The sequence below is a fragment of the Humulus lupulus genome, chromosome 4, assembly GCF_963169125.1.
Source record: "Humulus lupulus chromosome 4, drHumLupu1.1, whole genome shotgun sequence".
In the NCBI taxonomy this organism is placed as follows: Eukaryota; Viridiplantae; Streptophyta; class Magnoliopsida; order Rosales; family Cannabaceae; genus Humulus; species Humulus lupulus.
Window position 1 is genome coordinate 67,803,706 of NC_084796.1, and position 15,148 is coordinate 67,818,853.

At 33.7% G+C, this 15,148-nt stretch overlaps 1 protein-coding gene and 1 pseudogene across 1 annotated transcript; both read right to left on the reverse strand.

Moving 5' to 3' along the window:
* Positions 1 to 1,637: 1,637 nt before the first annotated feature.
* LOC133830521 (flavonol synthase/flavanone 3-hydroxylase-like) lies at positions 1,638 to 3,942 on the reverse strand (annotated as a pseudogene).
* Positions 3,943 to 7,816: 3,874 nt separating this feature from the next.
* LOC133830522 (NAP1-related protein 2) lies at positions 7,817 to 11,525 on the reverse strand. The gene is made up of 10 exons (XM_062260512.1): positions 11,265 to 11,525; positions 10,388 to 10,510; positions 10,226 to 10,276; positions 9,899 to 9,970; positions 9,669 to 9,779; positions 9,518 to 9,579; positions 8,876 to 8,936; positions 8,717 to 8,773; positions 8,591 to 8,632; positions 7,817 to 8,267 (listed from the first exon to the last, which is right to left on the reverse strand). Exons 1-10 carry the CDS (start codon positions 11,397 to 11,399, stop codon positions 8,160 to 8,162), a joined length of 822 nt encoding a protein of 273 aa, XP_062116496.1. The 5' UTR covers positions 11,400 to 11,525; the 3' UTR covers positions 7,817 to 8,159.
* Between the last annotated feature and the right edge of the window lie 3,623 nt (positions 11,526 to 15,148).

A 15,148-nucleotide genomic window follows, 5' to 3' on the forward strand; every position in this document is an offset into this window, starting at 1 on the left:
AGCCCTAAAACATTCACAAATAGATTGCTTTGAAATCTTATCAGAATCTGGCCAATATTTATCCAAAAAGTTATTTGACTCTTGTTTGAAATTCAAACTATTGCAATCCCCTTCACAATCTAAACCAACAATCAAACAAAACTCTTCAATACTAAACCTCGGTCTAATACCACTAATCATAACCCAAAGCTCGTACTCATTTGGTTGTTTAACCTCCTTCAATAACAGCGGATGGATTAATTGAGGTTGAGGTTTAAATGCAAGAAGATTAAGAAAACTACCAAAACAAGTATGAGAAAACATTTCCTTTTGTTTATTGGACAAATATTCATTAAGGTCCTTAATAACCTCGTAAGTACAACAAGAAACAACCTGGGAATGAAAAAACTATTTTTGATTGATTAAGTAATCTCAATCCTACAAGAGAAACAAAATTAAATTAAATTAATAATAATAATAAAACAACAACAAAGCAATAAACAAACATGAAATGAACAACACCGACATCAGAACAACCTAAACAAAATAATAAATAAATACTAAAACAACAACACAACCACATAACAAAACACATGTGAATATACTGTAAACGAAATAACAATATTGTAAAAACAATAATAATAATAATAATAATAATAATAATAATAAAACAGTAACAAAGTAAAAAAATAAACTTCGAAATTTTCCAACAAAATAGCATAATACCTTACAATGCATATTCAAACAAACATTAAATCAAACACATTGTGTGCGTTAAAATGTAAAACCAATCAAAAATACATAATAAAAGCAATCATTAACGAGTATTGATTCAAAACATAAAAAACCCTAAAAACAAACATCAAAATAGTACAATCGAAACAACATGCAACTCTTAACAATATTTTTCTTCTGATCATCTCCCACATCTTTCAAATCTCCTTTGCTTGATTTCAATTTTTTCGCCTTCCTCTGTTTGACAGCATCCAAAACCAATTTTCTTTTCTGTGATTGAGTTTTGGAAGACTCGAGTTTAGGTGAGTTATGAGAGCTTGGATTCTCTTTAATTCGCTTCACAATAGCTTTCTTCACCATTACTAGAGCTTGTTTCGAACTCTTTGTGGATTTTGGTATTCTCTTTACAAACGGTAAAGGTATAGAAGATGTCGATCGTAGAATGGTCATAGATTGTAAGAGATACTATATATAACATCAAGAAACATGGGCTTAATTGCTATACGAACAGTTAAGAACAAAAAATTTTAGGAAAAAATAAAAGAAAAATGAAGAGTCTAAAGAGTGATCTTGTATCAGAAAAAGAAGGAATATAGTAGAGAGTGGGAAAAGTATAAGAGAAGAGTGGGAAGAGTGTCAGTGAAAGTTTAAAATAATAAAACCTACGGATAGGCAATATAGTCTAAATGTAATATTAAAAAATATCAAATTGTATAAAAGATAAACATAAACAGGAAAAATGTAAAAAATATCGTATGGCAATAAATTTGTAAAAGTAGTGTCATTTTGGCACTATATGTAAAATTCTAATTAACGTTTCATCTTTCTATTCTCTTATCTGTACTTTTTTGGTTTTTTTGGCACTATATTTGGGTTACGGTGTTGCCTCCTACCTCTAATTTCTTTATAACAATTATAATAGTGTGGTAAATTGTTATTATTTTTATAATCTCGTACTCTAGTTAGATTCAAATATGTTTGTTAAATTTAAACTTAAATTTCCATATCTATTAGACTACTTCTCATGTTGTAATTGAAGAAAAAAAACTTAAATCTCTATCTACTTTTTCACTACTAACAATGTATCTTAGATTTATTTTATAGCAAGTATCCAATTTCCAAAAGAACATAGAGTTAAACCAAAATACAAAAGCATCTCAGGTCTTATTCTTCCTTAGTTGGTTTTTTTAAGCAATTCTTCCTTAGCTGTTGGTTGCATAATGAGTGATGTTAATCTCATCTTTGGCGTTCGACGGTGGATGAGTTTTGTTCCTTACTCTCAGCTCTTGGTACTCCTTGTATACAAACCCCCTATACTTTGGTAACTCTCCATTCTCTTGAGTAAATATGGGCAATGGCTCAACCCACTTGTCTCCTTGCAAGTTATAGAAAAATGCAAATGAGCATCGGCTTCTTCCTTTTGTTCTCACTACTCTATGAGTTGCACTCTTCAATTTTTTATTGCTGAACACCTTCACAAAAAACAACCCATTCAAGTACATGTCCTTATCAACAAAATTAGTAACTAGTAAGTTATGTGCCAGAAAGACTACCTGAATTACATCGCCTATGTTGACCACAATTGCGCCTTGAGTAGGCACAACTGGAATCCACTCCTTGTCCTTGAAAACCTCTAGGCCCCCAACCTCATCTTGGAACACAAAAGTGAAGCAATTTCCATCTTCATGTGCTGAAATTCCGTTATTCTCGCTTTCCGTCACCGGAAAGTATCAGTGGGCCACCATTAAATCGCAGCTCCGATTACTATTATACTCTTTAAGGAAATTAGGAGGCAGTCCCAAACACTCGTTCAAAATACTCTCCACAACTGAACCCAGTTGGGTGATTTTCAAGAATATCTCCTCCAACACTTCCCTAACAACAATATATATGGCTATTAGTCACTATAACTAATACCATAAAATCAAGTGAATTGCTTTAAAATCAGAGTTTGGAATCAGTATATATATATATATATATAGAAATATATATATATATATATTTACCTAAAGTGAGGGGGTTTTTGTGGTTAGACATTGGAATTAGAGTTTGGAGGGCAGACAATGAAGTACTCGTTCTTATCAGCCGAGTGATCCGGTTGCCTGTTGTAGCCGGCGGGAAGAAGTGAACCGGACCGAGGACTGGACTTGAGCTTTTCTTCATCTGGGTACCCAAAAAATTGGTTGCAAAGATCAATGGCTTCACTCATCAATTCATGTGGGACTCCATGATTTGTGATCTGAAAGAAACCATAGTTGGAGCAAGCTTTGCTTATAATCTCCACGGCTTTCCTCTTTCCATTCATGTCACATTCTATGGAAAAAGTAGAGAAATCAATGGTGGGAATACTCGGCTTACCCATTTCCAAACCAAAGCTTGAGCTTAACTCAATATTTTTTTTCTATTTGTTACACTTAATGAGCAGCCACTTTATAATTATTAAGGGGTTCCGACGACCCTTTCCAGTACGTCTTCTTATAGCAACTGTCACCTTCTTATAGCAACTCTAGTCCCATTTTTATGTTTTCTTATTTTAGCTTATGTACATCGTTTAAACAACTTTTTACAAATTTGAATTTTTATTTATTATTAAAAAAACTCTTAAATGATTAAATACTTATAAAAAAAATATTAGCGAACTCTCTAAAATTAACTGATTCCTTTTGCACTCTCTCTATTTTGTTTTGAAATACCCAATTTCAAAGTATCTATACATGAAATTGATTTGTTATACACACATTATAGTATACAATGTGTTTGTGAAAATGTTTCTATTCATTTTTCCCCTCTCACAAATAGTTTTAACATTACTGTCATAATGTTTTTTTGTCCGATGTTTTCCAAATCCAACACTCAGAACCAGTATGCCAAGAATCATTGCGGACAGGATGAAGGTATGAGAATATCTATATCTATTTTTATTAACTTGGTGTGTAATGTTATTTCAAGGATTGTATTGAAATAAAATTCTATTTTCAAGGAGATCGTCAAAAATAAATACATGATATCATTCCATTATTTCATCTGTATAAGGCCAATAACCTTACCATTCCAGTTCGGAGAAGAAAAAATCAGGGGATCAATGATGTAAATACTAAATATATCTATATTCATATACGTATATGCATATATATGTATATATTTCTTGTCATTAGGAATGGAAGCTTTGTGCTTTAGTTTCCCATACAGATTTTCTTCTAATGTGTCTATGGATTGATTAAAATTGTAAAAGCCATGAAGTGTATCTTTTGAGTGTGATTATTCTTTTTAGAATATTGATTATTATAAAATTTAGCAGTTACGTGCTATTAGTTATTTGATTTATAAAACTTGAATTTTAATTGATTTTGGTATGTGAGATTTCGTGATTATCAAGTGAGACTTTGTAGAATCTCTAATATGGTGTAAAACACCATATCAAATGAGGCTCCACTGGGTATTGTTTCTCTGCCGAAATTTTCATTTCTAAATATAAATTAATGCAATTGAGATGAAATGTCAATATATGTGAATGTTAACCAAGATGTACGTACTAATGTAAATACAGACAGTGACCTTTAGTATACAGGATTTTCATTCTCTAGGTTGTTAAATAGAGTATTGTGCTCCTGTAATATATGGATACCTGTACTTAACTTTTGTATATTCATTCTTTATGCACACGATCAGTAACAATATCTCAATTTAGCTGGTCATTATCTTTCTTCTTTTTCTATACAGAGAACAACATTTATATGGTATCAGTAGCCTCTTTGGCCACTGCCTCCGATGTCTAATACCGACGAGCATACCCCACTGGCTCCACTCACTCCCACCTCTGCCTCTATTCTTATCCAAACCCCTGATTCTTCTTCTTCATCCTCCACTTCCTCTTTTCCCTCCTTACCCAGCCCGTTTCTATAAAACTTTATGATACCAATATGCTACTCTGGAAAAATCAGCTACATAATGTTGTTATTGATAATGGTTTGGAGGAATTTTTTGAAGGTTTCAAAACCTATTCCTCCAAAAAAATTTGATGATGCTCGGACAGACCTCAATCATATGTATACCACCTAGGCGAGTCAGAATCAGCTCGTGATGTGTTGGATTTATTCCTCTCTCACTTCGGTGATGATGGGTAAGATTTTTCACTATGCTACTGCTCGTGAGATCTGGACTGCGTTTCATCAAGTCTACGAATCCCCTTCTATGGCTACTATTCTTGTTCTTTGTACTCAGCTTTGGTGCATTAAGAAATCTGGTATCTCTATTTCTGAATATCTTCATCAACTTAAGGGATGTATTTGACAAGTATGCTACTATTGGTGAGCCTCTCTCTTCAGTGATCAATTTACCTATACCCTTGAGGGGCAGTTTTGTCACCTCCATCTCTGCTCGTGCTGATAAACCCTCTATTGAGGAAGTTCACAACCTTCTTCTGTCATGTGAATATCGCCTCAGTGTGGGATTGGCTACTCCTCAGCTGGAACTAGCCCAAGCTAACCTCACCCAACTTCCCCACACCAACTCCAAACCCAGAAAGACCAATTACAAGCCCTTCCTGTCTTATCTTTCTGTCCCTCCTTTTAACCACAGCTACCCTCCTCAAACACAAGCTCCCTTCTCCACTGATCTTCTTGGTTGACCCCCTGCTCCTCCTTCCCACCCTTTGAATTGTTCTACTTCTTTTAGTTCCAAACCACAAAGCCAAATTTGTGGTAAACTTGGCCATAGTGCCCTTACCTGCTACTAACGCATTCCTCTCTCCTATCAACCTCAGTATAGGCCTCCATTTTCTGCCCCTTCCCCTTCAGCCTTTGCCTTCCTCACTACTGCTTCCCCACATTCCTCTGATGACCCTGCTTAGTACATGGATTCTAAGGCATCTCACCACTTTAATCTTGAGTTTGGCACTCTTGATGATGCTCATCCTTTCACTAGTACTAACCAGACCATGGTAGGTAATGGTAAGTCTATCGGTATATCTCATATTGGTGCAGTTGTGCTCCCTACATCTTCTAGACCTCTTCATCTTTCACATGTTCCTCGTACTCCTTCTATTGCTAAACAACTCATTTCTGTTACTAAACTTTGTTCTGATAACAAAGCATTTGTTGAATTGTATCCATCATTCTTTCTTGTGAAGGATCTCATCTTGAAGACCCTCCTCGCTCAAGGGCGCCTTGAAAATGGTCTATACAAACTTTCCTCTCCTTACTCTTTGCGTGTCTCGTCTTCCGATGCTCTTGTCCATGACTTTCTTGCACAGTCTTCCTCTCTTCAAGTCGAGCACAATCATCTCGGACATCCATCACTTGCTATAGTTAAACGTGTCTTACATTCCTGTAATGTGTCTCCCAAGTCTGATTTCTTTTTTTGTAATGCTTGTCAAATGGCCAAAAGCCACAAACAACATTTTCCTTTATCTCAGTTTAGGTCTTCTGTACCTTTTGAATGAATACATTCAGACTTGTGGGGACCTTCCCCTGAAAATTATACTACTGGTGCTCATTACTTTCTCTTGTTTATTGATGATTTCACGTGTTTTACTTGGATATCTCTTCTCCCTACTAAAGATGCTACCAAGTCATATTTTCTAAAGTTTAAGTTTCTTGTTGAGACACAATTTAATGCCAAAATATGGAAACTTCAAACTGATTGGGGTGGTGAGTACTGTCCCCTCAAACCGTTTTTAGAAACACATGGCATTATCCACCAACTCTCTTGTCCCCACACACCAGAACAAAACAGGCATGTTGAACGCAAAAGTCGTGACATTGTCGAGAAGGGCCTTGCCTTGCTTGCCCAATCTTCTGTTCCTTTACACTTTTGGCCATACGCTTTTCAACAAGCTGTCTATTTGCCTTCCCACTCCTCTCCTCTCTCATAAATCTCCCTATGAATGTCTTTATTCCAAAGTTCCTTCTTACTCCTCTTTACGTATCTTTGGTTGTGCTTGTTTCCTGTTTCTTCGCTCGAACAATAAAAATTAATTGCAATTCTATTCTATTGAGTATGTATATTTGGGGTTTAGTGCTCATCATAAAGGGTACTTATGTTACATGTTGCCACTGCTCGCCTATACATCTCCTGCTATGTAGTCTTTCATGAGACTGCCTTTCCTTTCTCTCCTTCTCTTTCTATTTCTTTTGCACCTTCTCCTCCTACTGCCTCTTCTTCCTCCTCCTACTGCCTCTTCTTCCTCCTCTTCCTTCATTCCTCTGCTATTCGCACCTCCTTTCTCTCCCTCTATCCTCTATCCTCTGCCTCCCGTCCCTTCTCCTCCCTCACCTTTTATCCCTGTCCCATCTTCTCCTTCTAGTTCTTCTCCTGCCTCACCCTCTCTTTCTTCTCTTCCTTCTTCTCTTTCTATACAGAGAACAACCCTTACAGTGAATGATGACGTACTAGGTCATGCGCATTGCAGGTCTATTGATCATTTCGTTTTGATCTCTCGATCAAGGCAGTCATGTACTTAATTATAGGGAGATAATTACAACCCAAGTATTTGGTATTTTATTGCCTATCTTGATTTCTTCAGTTTTGACATGGATTTTGAGATTGTTTCCGTCTGAAGTATTACCCAGTTATTCTTTATTGGTTACAAATATTTAATTTTGTTTTGTTTGGTTGGCATGTTCTGTTCCATCTGGTTGAAATGTTATATTTTGTTGTTGAAGTTTCTAAGTAGCTTATAGGTTCTCTATTGGCTCTTCTCTATGCTTTACAATATTGTCATTCTCCATATTCAAAATGCATACTATCACGTGACATCAATTTTTGATCTCACCTTCAATTTTTGATTTCAACTTCAATAGTTGAAAATATGTTACGCCATAACATGCATTTTAAACTTGTATGGGTTTGGTTGGATGCATTACACTTGGTTTAATTTCAAATACACGTTCATTGTAAAAAAAAAAAAAAAAAAGCCTAAGCCGGTTAATAAATCGTCAAAAGCCACAAACCCAAAAAAACCCCTCAACCCGTCACATAATCAGCAGCAAATTATATGTTGAACATTTCAAAATCCTAAATAAACCGCCAATACACCCTACTAAATTCATCATCTAAAATGTCCTTTCATTGTTGACAATCTTAACAAACATACAAACAAAAATGATCACGATAAGTATATATAATATATGGAGGAAGATACCACAAAAATAACCTAATTGTTATGTAAATAAATATTGGCCAAAAAATAACAAACCGGGGAGTAAGAGGCGATGAAAGGTCAATATGTAAAAAAAAAAAAGAACGAAGGAAGGAAGTTCAGAAAAACCACGAGAGCAGTGTGTTTGACTACACGATTGAGATTGCTATTAGGAAATAGTTAATATGGTCAACCTCCTCTATAACCTGAAGATACTTTGACAATTTATAGCAACCACTTCCACTACATAGCACTTTACATAAAGCTGAGCAACAAAAAAGAGGCCACCAACGTCCAAATGAGAACATCACTTGCAGTCACCTTCATCGTCATCATCTTCTAGTTGGTCACCTTCGCCATCAGACTTATCAGAATCATCTTCGTCATCATCTTCAGAATCATTGTCATCCTTTCCCTGCCCAACAGTAAATTTTCAGAAGTAAGAAAATGGATTTTTCCTAGTTCGAATGTCATTTGAATAACTCCCCCTAATGGCACACTAGAAATCTTTTGAATTGAGAGAGACCTCTGGATGGGCCAAACAAAAAGAAACTAGAATATACACCTCACACAATACAACATCTATCAGTTGAAAACAGAACTGAGATTATGTTCATTTAGCAAAATGTGTCCATTATGGAAATGGCATCTGGTTTAAAGTCAGACAGGATCTCCCATTTATGCAATTAGGAGCACAAGACTAGTTACACTACAAACAAAAAAGTCATTTTTATTTACCTCTCCGTCAGCTTCTTCATCAAAATCTTCCTCATCAGGATCCTAAGTCAGGTTGCAGTAAAAAGTTAGAAATTTTATAAAGTAACACAGGTTTGCAGTAAAAAAAAGGGTTTAAATGGTGGTTACGTTGTTGAAATATGTAAGGGGGTTCGGCCACAAATCCTCTTTAATTATATCCGCAATCTGCAAAGCAGAAAAAGTGCACGAAAGACTCAGCACAGAGTTCAAGAACATAATTTGAAATGCTACATGAGCATAAGCATTGTTGCTGCAAATAGAACTAACCTCATCATGGATATCATCCATGTCATCTTTCTGTTGAGTATCACTGAACCAACTAAAGAAGCTAAATCAAAAAGGTAAAACAGGAAATCAGTAAGCTTTCAAATCATAAGGAATTAGTCTGCTACGGTGATGCATTTTCTTCAGGCAAAACCAGACAATATTAGAATAAATCAGAACCTACTATTGTAATCGATACATTTCACATAGGTAAAAGATAAACAAGCAAAAGAGAAATTGAAAACTAGGTGTATTTCTTAAATTCCTCCTCCAAATTTGCTTCCATCCTAAAACTAAAAGAAACAAAAAATATCAAATTTTGCATATTTAAAAAGATGCTTAACCACAATTATCTTATGGACCATGTTGACCAACAGCATGCAGAAACTGATTTTGAGGCAGCCATAAATTAAATGAAAAGATTACAGTAATGTCATTTAAAACTGTCATTAAAGAGAGCACATTCAAGTGAAAACCCACTTATCACAATTGGAAGAAAAAATTAATTAACAGTAACAACAAATAATTCAATCACTAATGAAGGTGTGTATTAGACTAAAAAGGCTGCTTTAACAATTCAGTAAACTTCTACCTTGAGAACAAAATACTGCATAAGCTCATGTCTATCTGAAATAAAGAACTAACCTTTCTTCAGTTGGAGGCCTCTTGTTCCCTTTCTTCTCATGGCTAACTCCATTAGGTATGCCCTTAAGAAATAGGTATTTAATTAGTTACAATACCCACAAATAAAACAAAAGCGATAATGACATTAAGTCACTTATAGAAAGGCCCATACCATTCCCTCTTTCCACTTTATTGATGTAGCAGTAATTTTTGTTCCTTCATCATGGAATATAAAAGTCTTGGTAATCTTTGTATCCTCAAAATAAGGATTGGGGCTAAAGTTCTGTAAAATAATGGAGACAACACCATGGCCACTTAGTATATTACCGAACTGAATCGCACCATAAAATATTATGACCCAAAATGAATTCAAAGCAAAGATAGAAGATAAGAAAAACTCACAAATGAGATTGAGTAACCCGATTTCACATCTTTGAAGTCCTCAACCTCTAGGGAAGTTAAATGTTTGAAAATCTGAAGAAGAAATTATGAGTACAAATATACTAGTGTATAAGAACATGATAAAAGAACTATTTAAAATGTATTACAGAGCCCCTCTGGAAAATTCTTTGCTTTGAAAAACTAAAGGGAAATAGTTAGCATATAATCGATGAGTTGTATTAAAACCATAGTAAACTGACAATGTACATTAAACAATGTTGTAATAAAATGAACAACATCAGTAGTAATAGATTTCTGGACCACAGCACAAATAAATAAAACCCCAACCTTTTGATCTTCCTCACTCAAAAGCTCGCTAAGAGCAGGGTGACTCAGAAACTGCAAAGTAGAGGGAAAAAAAATCATTAATTTAAACAATTCATTAACTAGATTATAGACGACCATATAATCTCTTTTCAAAAGTTACAGGGAGAAACCCAGATCACTTACAGCAGTTAACCAAAAATCAGGAATAGATTTTATGATATCATTCCGCTTATCATACACTGGCTTGCGTATCTCATTGTACTTCTGCTCCACCTCCAAGACTTTATCACTGGCCTCCTCATTGATCTAGGATGCTCAGATAAACAATAAAAAAGTTAATACATTTCTCCAAGCAGCTAATTACTACTATGTGCTTATAACAATAACTGATCATACTTTAAACTCAAACCAACCAAAGTTACTTCTTTGTTTGGTTCCTCCATCTTAAAAGTATAGAGCCATAAGGTCCAAATGTAATGTAGAACAAAATAAACAGAGCATTTAACCCAAAAATAAATATTACAATAATAGCAGCCACAAACCCAAATTTCCCTATTCTATCTTAAATCAGAGGGTGGAGAAACTCACAATTGCTTATAATTCAAAAATAAAAAATACATACATACATATATACGACACAATCCTGACCCAAACCATCATATTTCTAATTAAATTCACACATGTTTAATAAGAGTTATGTCAATGATCCAAACCCCAATATGTTACTCGGGAAAAGCATGTTTATTAGTCAAATCAATTAATAAAAAAAATATACAGACATAACAAACAATCCTGACCCAGAAAATCATGTCTATTTGAATTCACGCATGTTTAATAAGAGTTGTGTCAGTGATCAAAACCCAACAATTTCAATCGGTAAAAGCACACAAGTAAATGATAATATGCACATATATAGATATATAATATATGTATACGGTTCAATTAAGCTTGATTTTCCAAATAATCACCAAAAACAGAAAAGTAAAAAAAGAATAAACTCTCTTAAAATTTTCGGGTTGTAAATTAGAATGCATTGGTTCAAGGACTCGGGCAATTTCACCTTTTCAAGCTCGTCTTGCATCTCCTGCAATTTCTCGATGGAAAGGACGAGCTTCTCATCGATTGCATCGGAATTTTGGTCTTCGCTTTTGTCAGCGAGTTTCGGCTTTTTGCCTTTGTCCTCCACAATCTTCATCTCTGGCAAAAACCCTAGTTCACCTTCTGAAGCTCCGCTAAAACCCTAGCGCCAGTGATTTTTTTGGTACTCGGTGAGGGAAGTGAGAGAAAGTGTGCGAGTGAGAGAGAAAAAAAAAAGGTTAGGGTTTTGGAGGGTTGAGATATTCTATATTGGAATAAAAGTAAACTGCTTTAATTCTACCAATCAAAACAAGACATGTCAGTAACGGGATGAGTTCATAGGATTCAAGTCTGTCCGTTTTAATGGTAGAATTTACATTCCGGTTTTTTTTTTTTTTTCAATTTAACTATTTATATGCGAATTTACTTTGCTAATGTTTCTATGGTTTTTTGCAATAAAAAAAGAAGGCCAATTATGTAATTCCTCTATTAGTTTTGAGGGATCACACACTTCAAGAACTCGTGGATAGATGGATTTAAGGATAGGCTGCATTTTTGGTATCTAATAGTTGTGAGTTGGCCATTGAAAAGTAAGGGTAAAAAAAAAGACTGAAATTGGTTACCGACTTTTTTTTGTGCCATTTTGTTTTTTATTTTCCTTTTGGTAAAGTAACTCGTGTCTTCTTCTTCACCAAATATCATTTTAGTCGTCTTCTTTTTTGTTATTTTTTCACCATCCCTTTTTTACATTCTCTTCTGTCTGTGTCGTTAACTCATTTATGAGGCAATCTTGTGATAGTTTGAATTGAAAACCGAGTTCCCTTTTCGGCATCAAAACTTGGCAAGGTCCCAAATTCATCATCTTCAAATCAGGCATACCTTCTCAGGCTTCACTCTTCTCCTGCTTTTGCAATGACCAATGGGTATAATTATAAGAACTCTTTTCTCCATTACAGTTGATATTTTTTAGTTTCGTGTTTGGATTTCATTGTACATCTATCTGTAATATCTTATGTGATTGTCTCTGTCTTGTTTATTGATTTTTTTTTTAATTTTTTGGGATTGGTTATGGTCTGTTATGTTGGCTGAACTTTTATAATCTCAAATTATACTTTTGATGCTCTCAATTGCTTTGTTTAAATTTTTGTTAGATCTATTCACTTTTATATGGGTGGATTTGTCATGCATGAAATTATGTTGACCAACATGTGTAGTGGTGATTATAAAAAATGCAATGGATTGAATAGACACATTAATTAGTGAGAATAATCTACAAATCAAAAAGTATTTTTTATGTTATAAAGGAATTTGAGAATTGGAAGTGATCCAGCAGTAAAAGATTTAGCATAGCATTTGATGTTCTGATTTGTTTCTTCTATTTAATATACTTTGCATTTGATCTATTTTGGTGATATTATAATACATATGGTTCAAATTTTGAGTGTCTTTGGCGTTAATAAAAGATTAAGGACATAACTAGGTTTTTTGTAATAATCTTGTGATTTTTTTCTTTTGTTATTCGTATTGATTTTTTTTTTTTTTTTTTTGCTTTTATCATATAATTATGAGTAATTATATCAACTATGATAAAAATAAAAAAGAAAAGCTTCATATGATGGAAGTTCCACCACGGTTTCAATTCATGTGTTCTTCTTTGCTCTTCATGTGGCTTCTTTGCTCTTCTTTGCTCTTCATCTGTTCTACTTCTGCCTTTACAACACACTTATTATTTCCAGTATTGTCTATTTTTCATAATTCTTAGAACTCTTATACATAGTTGTTGTGATTGTATTCTACATTTTATTTCATCTAGATTTAAAGAGGTGTGAAGTGTTTATGATTGTAGTATCGAAGTATTTCATTCCGCTAATATGAGGACAACCCCAGAAACTTGTAGAATGCACTGGAATACATTGAACGATATAACTAGAAAAAACTTGGTAATAAATATACGTATATCCTTTTTCCTTTTGGCAACAAATGTTTTGAGTTGTCATGTTTGTGAGTGTCTTTTTGCATTCCTTGAAATCTTAAATTCTACATTTCTTGTCATCTAGATTTAGAGAAGTGTGAAGTGTTTATTATTTTTAGACCCTAGGTCACCCTACTAATGGTTTATCATTGTTTTTTATTTTTTGAAGAGACTGACAGAAGCATAATATGTTCTATATTTAATAAAAGGGTCCTGCATTGTGACTAAAATGGCAGCTGCAATGTAATTGTTCACCAAGTTACTAAAATTAATTATAGCATTCATTAAACCAACAAAACTTAAAGTTGCAAAAAAGAGTGAAAATTCTTAATTAGGAATAACTTTAGCATTGAAGTATCTCATGTTGGGGTTTTATGCCCTAAATAAAACTCAAATTCTTTGTAATCTCATTTTATTATCAATAAAATAATAGAAATCATTTTTTGACTTGGTCAATCACTTTACTCACATGTTTTATTTTCATGATTATTTGTTTAATATAAACTTCTATTAAATCCCGAGCATATAACTAATCTTATTTATAGTGACGTAATCACAGTGGAATATAAATATGATTATATGTTCAAAATAAGTCAGTCCTAAGATTAGTCAGTGCACAGGATTTACACTGACTTGCCAATCTACAATATGATCTACTTACACATTACAGTGTTATGTTCTTTCCAGAACATTAGCAAAGTAGATAAGATCGGATGTATTTGTTACATCGGACTGGACCGATATTGACAGTTGATAAGATAAGTAAACATACCGCTATTATCTATTTTAGTCATATCATATAGTTGACCATAGGTCAATTCAATCTCAATTCTGAGTGATTAGTATTCTAACTGGTTGTATTATTTGAGTTCTTTGACTTGTTCGTTACTAGTTTACCCTACGGACTAGCCTATACTTACATCTTGGGAACTCAGTAGTATAATTGAGTGGAAGTGTTAATCACAGATATGAACATCTATAGCTTCTGATGAAGAAGTGAAACGATGGTTTCCTTTTAGTTTGGTTCAAGGTGTTAAATGATAGAGATCTCATTTCAGTAATTAAATTAGTTTACTGAAATATCATTTACAAGGAACTAAGTGTTTTTAGGATAAAATACAATGAGGGGTAAAACGGTATTTTAGTCCTATCTCATTGTAGACCGTCTATAGAGGATTGAGTGACAATTATGGTTGTAACAATGGATAATTAATAGCGTATCTATATTTGTTATAGAGTGTTTTATGAATTCAAGAGTGCAATTCCAAGTCTATAGTAGAGTCATGAGGAATTAATAAGTTAGTAAATTTAGTTGTTAGATTTATGATAACTTATTGGAGCTTGATTTCATAGGCCCATGGTCCCCATTGTACCTTGGATAAAATCATCTAGAGAGTCTCAATTAATTGATTTAATCATCAATTAGAATTATCAAAGTTGACTATGTCAATTTTGGATAGTTTCACAGAGTTGTGTAATTTTGAGAAGAAAAGAGAAATTATGTCAGATTTATTAATTAAGATAAATTGGTATCTAAATAATAAATAAGTTTAAATCAAGGTTCAAATTATAAATAATTAATTTGATCAAGGATTTAAATAATTATTTAATTAATTAAATCAATAGAAAATAATACAGGTCTTGATTTTAAGTCCAATGGGCTTATAATCAAATGGGAAATTTCACGGGCCTAGAGCCTATGATAATTTCGACCTAGGGCTTCAAAATGGCTATTATTTTATTGATTTTTTAATTAAATTAAATGGCTTAATTGAGTCTATAAAAGGAGTGCTTAGAGAGAAGTCAAAACAGAAATTTGATAAGTCACAAGTCAGATTTTCTGATAGTTTTCGATTCTCTCTAAACACAAGTCCTTTTCTAAGCCACTTTGTTAT

Excerpts from the sequence above, each read along its gene's own strand:
- LOC133830522 (XM_062260512.1), bottom strand. The coding sequence starts at position 11,399 with ATGAAGATTGTGGAGGACAAAGGCAAAAAGCCGAAACTCGCTGACAAA. Across the intron at positions 9,780-9,898 it reads CGGGTTACTCAATCTCATTT|AACTTTAGCCCCAATCCTTA; the intron begins GTGAGTTTTTCT and ends ATTATTTTACAG. Across the intron at positions 8,268-8,590 it reads ATGAAGAAGCTGACGGAGAG|GGAAAGGATGACAATGATTC; the intron begins GTAAATAAAAAT and ends ACTGTTGGGCAG.